The 9,972-nt window shown below is 28.7% G+C and overlaps 1 protein-coding gene across 1 annotated transcript; it reads left to right on the top strand.

The window, feature by feature from the left end:
* Nucleotides 1-1,011: 1,011 nt before the first annotated feature.
* Nucleotides 1,012-3,935, top strand: LOC110110596. The gene is made up of 2 exons (XM_020842161.2): nt 1,012-1,722; nt 3,716-3,935. Coding segments are annotated over exons 1-2 (333 nt in total). The 5' UTR covers nt 1,012-1,390; the 3' UTR covers nt 3,717-3,935.
* Nucleotides 3,936-9,972: the final 6,037 nt, after the last annotated feature.

Genomic DNA, 9,972 nt, shown 5'->3' with positions numbered 1-9,972 from the left:
GCAACCTCTTGCTTGTGTTTCAAGAGATCGACCAATGGCTCTAACTTGGGTTCAACTTTGGCATCCTCTTTGATCTCAACCTTGGCCTACAATTTTGTGCGGAGATTGGATGTAGAACGTCATATGGAGACCAACTAGAATGCGTCACGTTAGCGGTACCCGAGCGAACGGTTGAAATGATGCATCTGTTTGTCTTCGGAAGGCATTCGATGTCCACACAAAATAATTAATCATGTAAAAGAGCTCTTCATGAATGGTCCCTTCCAATGAAATTGACCCCAATTAATTATAATGAGACTCAACATGATGATTAAAATAAAAAGATAAAAATTGAAGGATCCAATTCAAACATAATGAGTTGTGAAGGTTTGGTTCCTCAATAAAATTTTCATTGTTGATTGAGCTAAGGACAATGGGAGGTTCTTATGGGATCTCAGCATTAGTTATTTTGGGCGAAAATCGTACAGAGAGAATCGTCTGTATTTACTGAGTATTTGTAGCACTTTTGCAAATATTAGGTAAAAGTGCAACAAATATTTAATTATGAATATTTGATGAGTATTTATTGAATATTTGTTGTACTTTTACTAAATATTTACTAAATAATTACTGCACTTTTATTTAGTATTTGCAAAAGCATAGAAAATACTCAATAAAACACATTCATAATTGAATATTTCCTGCATCTTTATTGAGTATTTTCTAAAACGCAACAAATACTAAGTAAAAATGCACAGAATAATTTCTCCTAAATATTTAGGAGACCCGCTTGTATTGATTCATTCAAAATACTCATTTCTAAGGACTTGCTCGAGGCACTCGTCTTAGAGTGCCATGTTTGTACTTTTAAGCTTAGTCAATCTGTGTGTGTTAGTATATATTTATTATAGGGAAATCAAGAATTTTAATTCCAAAAGAGGATAGAGTTGAATTCTTCAGGAATGAGCTTGAGTCCTCAGACCATTTCTATAAGATAAAAGGATCTGTATAAAAAAAAAAAAAAAAAAAAAAAAAAAAAAAAGATATCCATGAATCAGCTGTACAAATCGGATCAAAGTTGTCTTTACATGTGAATTGAAGAGAAAGAGTCATCACTTCAAATAAAAAAAATCCAAGGAATCAAGCATTTTGAATAGAGGAGGAAACGCAGTCTTCCAAACTATGGTTTTGAAGACGAAAATAGATAAACGTTTTGGAAACAATCGTCCAAATGATTAAATTAAATAAAAAATAAATAAAAAATCGTTAAAAACAAAGAAGCCGACGAAAATCTCTACCTTTTATCAACAGAGCAATTGGAAACGAGAGTTTTCCAAATCGAGTCGACTAGGTTTCCGATATCCTCCTCAATCCTCAGAGTCAATCATCGCGAAGTTCCCTCTTCCGCTCCATGTCGTCGGCCGCATTTCTCAGTCCTGTTTTCTTCCTCCTCCTCACCATCTCCTTCCATCTCTTCGCAGCTCAATCAGAGGTGCTCGATTCCACCGGCTATGGGAAGGACAGCCTATGCCCCGTCCCAAACGACGGCAACATGGCCTGCCCAATCAACTGCTTCCGATACGAGCCGGTCTGCGGAGAGAACGGGGTGACGTACGGTTGCGGCTGCCTTGATGCGGCGTGTGCGGGGGTGCGAGTGGTCAAGATCGGGCCTTGCGAGCTCAGCTCGGGTGCTCCGTCCGCCGCTGTATCCTCTGAGGCCGATGCCCCCAGCCCCACAAACTGGTACTATTCTACTAGCTTGCGAAATTTCTTTTTTTTTATTAATTTTAATAATACTATTTTTATGCGTATTTAGTATTTGGGAAATTACTAAAACTATTCTTTTTTTATCAACTAAGAATTGAAATAATCTTCAACTATATTAAAGAATTATTGCAATTCCTCAAATTTTTAAAAGTGAATCAAAATAATTTCATAATAGAATTATTTTAGTTCTTTTCTAAATAGTTGATGTATCAAAACAGTTTTTTTTTTCCCAAAAAATCAGAATATATTAATTCAAAAAAAAATTATAAGAGCAAAAAAACAAAAGCCAAAAAGCAAAGAAAAATACATAATCAATTGAAAAAGCGGGTATTTAATATAGTTGTGAAATATTTTGACCTTTTATAATGAATCAACGAATCATTTTAAACATTTTTTTATTTTAAAATTTAATATTTATTTATATAATATTTTAATTATATTAAACTATATACATAAATTTTATTTTAATATAATTAAAATAAAAAAAAATTATATAGTTTAATATTAAAACTTAAGTATCTGAGTTTAATTACATAGAAAATACATAGTTTTTGCTTATATTATATTCTTAAATTTTTTGTGTTATAAATAAAAATAATATTTTTATTAAAATTTTAAAAAATTCATGCAAATATATGATTATAAATTTTATTAGAATATCTTCATTAAAAATTATGAGGATGGACTAAAATTAATGCAATAAAAAATATATATATAATAGTAATTTTAAAAGAAGTATAATAACTTTTAAATCTATTACAATATAATTTTATAGATATTCAGATATAAATTTTTTTCTTAGAAATATAGATAAAGAGCCAAAACTTCCCTATAAATATTAAGAATTTTGAGAAAAAGAAATTTTCAAGTCGACTCATTTTTATTCAACGAAATTATATATATATATATATATATATATATATTATATATATCTTATTATTTAAAAAATTAATTAAATTTAAAATTTTGGAAGTAGTATGAAATATGTAAGAGACTGTTTGGCTACAAGTAGTATTTTACTCAAATGAATGTATTAAATATTGAAAATTCATATCAATTGGCTATATCATGATAACAACTTTATTGAATATTTTTATTTATCAAGGAGTTACATACATACCTCACAATTTTTGAATATTGTATATCTAATACTTAAATAATATTCTAGTGATTAATTTACATAAACAAATATACTAAATAAAAGACCTTAATTTCCAGATAAGTATAATTACGCTTAGTATTTTTATAAGATTTTAGGAATATTAGGGATGCTTATATATATATATCTATTAAAATTGGAGTGTTAAATACATTAGAATTTAATTATGGATTCTAAATGTCATGAATAGTCTCCTTTTTACTTTTTTTATTCTTTTAAATAATTTATTAATTATTTCATAACCTCTGCAATAACTAGCACAACTAAAATCCATTTGTATTATATATATCACAGTCAAAATTTAATGTTTTGCTTAACCCTCTGCTACTGAATTTTTTTCAAAATTAAGATGATTGCTGAACACTAAATAAATGCTTAAAATTATTATTATTACTCTGAGATTAGCTAAGGATATATATATAGATTGTCTAGAGATTCGTTTAGTAAATTTTTATCAATAATCTGAAAAAATTATATATATATTTTAATTTATATAGAGTTTCATTCATAGTTAAGCTTAATTTAGGAAATTAGCTTGGCAAGAAGTTATTAATGAAATGAATCCAAATAATTATAATAAATATTAATGCAAATTATTTGTTAATAATTCTCATTTAATTAATAAGCACATATTTCTTAGATAATTTAAGTTTTGTGCAAATTAAAGATGGAAATAAGAGTTAAAGAAGGGGGAAAAGATGTAGACAATATTTTTTGAAAAGGAAATAAGAAATATTTATGCATGCCAATTAGATTTTTCAGTATCTGAATATATATGCAGAGAATTTTCATTTAAATTGTTATTTTCAGATCATTTTGAAGGAGGAAATGGTATCCAGTACTGATGTCAAAATAAAGTATAGCTGCTCTTACAGTAATTGTATGGTGTATTAATTCTCATCATATATGATCTGTTAGTTGAGAGTTTATGCTATCAAATAAGATATTTCGTGTTCGAAATTTGTATGTTTGATTTGTGTGTGAGTTTGTATTAAATTTGCATATTGTCTTCTATCTATAATCTTTTTAGATCCGATCCTTCTAAAGTTCATCGTCGTACATAATGTCTTCATTATGTCTTCTATTTATAATCTTTTTTAGATCCTTCTAATTAAAGTTAATTCCATATAATGCCATTAATTTTTGTTTTGTAGCATATGTATTTTTTAGAAAAAAAAAATGAATTTATATGTAATTTAATATCCAAAATTGAAGAAATATATTTAAAATTTTGTTCTAATCAAAGTACTCTTGCTTTGAAATGCATAATGCTTTTGAGTTTATTGCGGCCAAATTTAATTCAAAATACTCGAAATTTTCTTCAATCACATTTGGCCGCAATAAACTCAAAAGCATTATGCATTTCAAAGCAATCTTACCTAAGTTACTAGTACTGTATAAGTGTTAAATATCTTTAAATACCATATATTACTATTATACAAATTTGATACTTTAAATTTATTAATTATTTAATTTATTAATAATACACTGTAGAAATTTAACAATATTATTTTAATGAATAATGTTATTAATTACTCGGATAGGTACCACCATTATTAGAAAATATAATGAAAATATAATATATTAGATCTAATTGTATTTGAATATAGAAATAAAAAGCAATTAAAAGCTTTAGCATATCCTAACAATTAGCTCTTACTTAAATGCAATCTTAAAATGTCATATATTTAATTTAAAATAAATAAAATAAAAAATAAATTTAATTGCAATATAAAATGAATGGTTGAAGTTCACTCTTTGATATAATTAAAGATGATAGGATAAGATTTGTTATTAGAAAAATCCCAAATCGCCACTTATACATTACTAGTAACTTAGTATATTCTTTGATTAATGCTCATATGCTTTTGAGTTTATTGCGGCCCAAATGTGATTGAGAGCTGAACCCAAAAATTTCGAGTATTTTGAATAAATTTCGCGACCGCAATAACTCAAAACATTATGCCATTTCAAACAAGATACTTTGATGGTAAACAAACATTTAAATATCATTTCTTCCAATTTTGGATATAAGATTACATATAAAATTCATTTTTATTTTCTAAAACATACTATGCTACAAAACAAAAAATAATGGCATAGTATGGAATTAACTTTAATTAGAAGAGTCCTAAAAAAGATTAAAAATCCCAAACATAATGAACACATTAAGCTAACGACAAATGAGACTTTAGAAGAGATCGATCTAAAAAAGAAAATAGAAGACCAACAATGCGCAAATTTAATACCAAACTCACACACAAATCAAACCTACAAATGTCCGAACACGAATATAATATCTTGATTTGATGCCACCATAAAACTCTCAAAACCTAACAGATCCATATATGATGGAATTAACACCATACAATTACTTAAGAGCAGCTTGAGTACTTTATTATGACCTCAGTACTGGAATACCATTTCCTCCTTCAAAATGATCTGAAAATAACATTTAAATTGAAAATCCTCTGCCATCATATATTCAGATAACTGAAAAATCGTAATTGGCAATGCATAAATATTTCTGTATTTCCTTTTCAAAAATTATGTCTACATCTTTTCCCCCTTTCTTTAACTCTTATTTCCATCCTTTTAATTGCACAAAACTTAATTAATCTAAAGAAATATGTGCCTTATTAAGTTAAATGAAAATTATTAACAAAAATTTCATTAATATTTATTATAATTATTTGGACTTCATTATTTACATTAATATACTTGCTTCGCCATGCTAATTCCTAAATTAAGCTCTTAACTATGAATGAACTCTATAAATTAAAATTATTGATATTAATTTTTTCAAGATTATTGATAAATCACAGACTACTAACGATCTCTAAGCACAATCTATATATATATCCTCTAGCTAATCTCAAGTATCTGAATAATGAATAATTTTAAGCATTAATTTATGAGTTCAGCAATCATCTAATTTTGAAAAAATTCAGTAGCTAGTGTTAAGCCAAAACAAAAATTGACTGTGATATATATAACTAACAAATGATTTAGTTGTGTTAGTTATGCCGTGAAGTTCTGCTGAGAGTAATTAATAAATATTTTTAAAAAAAAAAGTAAAAAGGAGACCTATTCATACTTAGAATCCGTATACCATAAAATTCTATATGTATTTTAATCATCCAATTTAAATAGATAATTATATAGCATCCTAATATTCCCTATAAATCTTATAAAAAATACTACTAATATAACTTATCTGAAATTAAATCTATATTTATATATTTGTTTATGTAAATTAATCACCGTAAATATTATTTAGTATGATAGAATATACAAATATTTCAAAAATGTAGTATGTATGTAACTTCTTGATAAATCAAAAATATTCATCAAATGGTGTTAATCATGGAGTTCATAGCCAATGATATGAATTTCAATATTTAATACATTCAATCTTGAGTAAAAAGCTACTGTTAGCCAAACCAGTACTCTTACATATTTCATACTACTTCCAAAATTGTTAAATTTAAATTAAGTTTTACAAAAATATAGATATATATATATATATTTATATTAACTATATATACTATATTATCAAATGATATATATATTAATATATATCGTTGAATAAAAATTAGAAGTCGACTTGAAAATATCACTTGCTTTTCTCCAAAATTCTAAATTTAAAGGTAAGTTTTGCTTCTTATCTATATTCTAGAGAAAAAAAATATCTGAATACTTCGTACATAAAAATTATATTTTGATTAATTAAGATTTAAAATTATTATACTTCTTTTAAAATTACTCATTATTATATATATTTTTATATGCAAATAATTTAGTCCAATCCTCATAATTTAATGAAAGAATTCTAATAAAATTTTTATAATCCATAATATTTGCATGATGACTTTTTGTCAAAATTCTTTAATAAAATATTATATTTAATTTATAAACATCAAACAAATTTATAGAATTATAATATAAGCTCTTATTTTGTAAGCCAATTGATAGGATTGGGTTTATATCTGTCTGTTGCTGATTTCTGATTTCTAGTTCGTACAATTATGCTTGCATTTGATATCGTCCGCTTCAGTTTACTTCTATTCGATAAGCTCTGATATGTTCATATTACTGATTTATCAGTGGATCGAATCAATTGTACGACTCCTGGATTCTATTGATCTGCTCCTATCTATTCTGATTTCTGTTTCTTCGGCACAAAACTATGTTATTTCTATATAATTAAACATCAGATACTTAAGTTTAATATTAAACACTATATAATTTTTTTATTTTTAGATATATTAAAAATAAAATTTGATATACGTTTAATATAATTAAAATTATATAAAATAAATATAAATTTAAAGATAAAAAAATCTTTAAAATGAATGCCGCTGATTCATTAAAGGTCAAAATATTTCACAACTATATTAAAACCCAGCCTTTCAATTGATTAATGAAATTTTTCTTTGCTTTTTGCTGTTGTTTTGTCCTCTTATAATTTTTTTTTGAATTGAATATATTCTGATTTTATTTGGAAAAAAAAAACTGTTTTATACATCAACTATTAGAAAAAACCTAAAAATAATTCTTATTATGAATATTTTGATCACTTTAAAAAATCTTGAGGAATTGCCAATAATCTTTAATTATAGTTAGAAGATTATTTCAATTCTTAGTTGATAAAAAAAAGAAATAGTTTTGTAATTTCCCAGCAATACTAATTACGCATAAAAATAGTATTATTAAAAAATTATAAAAAAAATGAAATTCGCAAGCTAGTAAATAGTACCAGATTCTGTGGGCTGGGCATCGCCCAAGAGGCATACAGCGGCCGACGACACCCATCTGAGCTCGCAATGCCCATCTTGCACCACTCAGCACCCCGCACACGCACGCATCAAGGCAGCCGCAACCGTACGCTCACCCGTTCTCTCCGCAGACCGGCGTCGTATCGGAAAGCAGTTACTGTGCAGGCCATGTTGCCGTCTTTGGACGGCATAGGCTGTCCCTTCCCATTAGCCGGTGGAATCGAGCACCTCTGATGAGCTGCGAGAGATGGAAGATGATGCTGAGGAGGAAGAAAACAGGACTGAGAAATGCGGCCGACCGACATGGACGAAGAGGAACTTCGCGATGATGACTCTGAGGATTGAGGAGGATATCGGAAACCTAGTCGGACTCGATTTGGAAAAACTCTCGTTTTCCAATTGCTCTGTTATAAAACTGGTATATGAAGATTTTGTCGGCCTTCTTTAGTTTCTAACTTATCTTGTCTTTTTACATTTATTTATTTCATTCGTAATTCATATCTATTTGACACTCTCGTTCCAAAACGTTTATCTACTTTTACGTCTTCAAATACCAAGTTTCGTGAAGACTGCGTTTTTTCCTTCCTTCTATTCAAAATGCTTGATTCCTTGGATTTTTGTGTCATGAGAAGCTTTAAGTGATGGATTCTGTTCCTCTTCAATATCTTATCACTATTGAGAAAGAAACTTTGAATCGATTTGTACAGCTGATTCATGATTAATCTTTTTTTTTTATACAGACCTTCTATATCTTAAGTATTAAAATGTTCGTGAGGATCTTCGAAGCTTCGATCTCTTGTAAGAATTCATGACTCCTAGCATCCTCTCTTTTTGATTAACCTTAAAATTCTTGATTTCCCCTATATCCTTATGTCATGTAATACTGTGGTATTCAACTAAACACACACAGAGGTGACTTAAGCGGTAAAAAGTACAAACAAGTTCTCACAGCTCTAAGAGAGAAGTGTCGCTCGCGAAGGCAACGTACCTGAGTTAATCAAAGATATGAGACTTGTTGAATCCGATGATAATCAATACGAGATGCGATGTGTCTCTTCATAAAATATTTAGTTACTTGATATGATAAATTTTTGATTCTGATCGCATTTTTACTGAGTATTGTGCGATGTGCTTCTTTTTCATGAAGCATAGTTGTATCTTACAGATAAAGACAGGATAATATTCAATATTCGAATGTCGTTTATTTAGAGGATCTTCCTCATATCGCTTTGCCAAATATGTACCAAATAAGAAGTCTGCAGTAATTATTTAGTAAAATTTATAAAAGTACAACAAAATCATAAATACTCATCAAATACGTTCATAATTAAATATTTGTTATGTCAGCTTAGTTATCTATAATATTTTTTGCGAGAGAAGAAAAGATAGCTATATATTACAAGATACTTCTATTTTAATGAGCAGTCGACCGATTCTCTTGCCGTAACCGATTTTTCTCGTCCAAGAATACTCTAATTATGAGCCTGATAGACTCCCATAAGAACCCGCCCATGTCCTTACGCTCAATCAACAATGATATTCTTTCATGTTGAGCTAGACTCAAACTCTATCACAATTTGCTAGTTTATGTTGCTGAATTGGATCCTTGATCGAATTTTTATCTTTATATATTATTAATCATCCATGTTGAGTTACTCTATTGTGAAGATATTCAAGTTACTTGGAGGGAACCACAATTCTCAATTTATTGAAAAGCACATTCATCCATTGAAAGATCTCTTACTGATAATAATATAGAATTTTGTTGTGTGCGACCACTCGATACTCCTTTCCGAAGACAAACAGTAGTTCGCCTCATCAACCTCTCGCTCAGCCATCGCACGAAGGTACCGCTAACGTGACCGCATTCTGTATCAATCTCCCGACTTCTACCATCCAATCTCCGCACAAAATTGTAGGCGTGCGAAATGCGTCTTGTCCCGGAGATCGAGTAAGAGCGATGCCGCATATACGGTTTGAACCCCATAGTTAAATACAGACTTGTCGAGTTTCTCTCTGGTAAACACAGAGCGAGAGGCTCATTTCACGCTCATTCATCAATCCGCGGTTGCTTCTTCTACCCGAGCTTGGTAAACTCTTGCATAATAAATGAGCCGAGTAAAAAAGGGATTTGCTAATAGGAGTGTTCGAGAGAAGTGGGATGAGCAGCATGAGCTTAGGAAAAACTAACTTGTAACATAATATAGTATCTACATTAACGAATGTTTTAGATAATACAAAAATCCAAAAGTAAGCCTCATCTCAAGTTAAACATTTAGCATCTCTCTG

The sequence above is a fragment of the Dendrobium catenatum genome, unplaced genomic scaffold (assembly GCF_001605985.2).
Source record: "Dendrobium catenatum unplaced genomic scaffold, ASM160598v2 fragScaff_scaffold_1639, whole genome shotgun sequence".
In the NCBI taxonomy this organism is placed as follows: domain Eukaryota; kingdom Viridiplantae; phylum Streptophyta; class Magnoliopsida; order Asparagales; family Orchidaceae; genus Dendrobium; species Dendrobium catenatum.
This window is presented reverse-complemented; position numbering and strand designations above follow the sequence as displayed.

Excerpts from the sequence above, each read along its gene's own strand:
- LOC110110596 (XM_020842161.2), top strand. The coding sequence starts at position 1,391 with ATGTCGTCGGCCGCATTTCTCAGTCCTGTTTTCTTCCTCCTCCTCACC.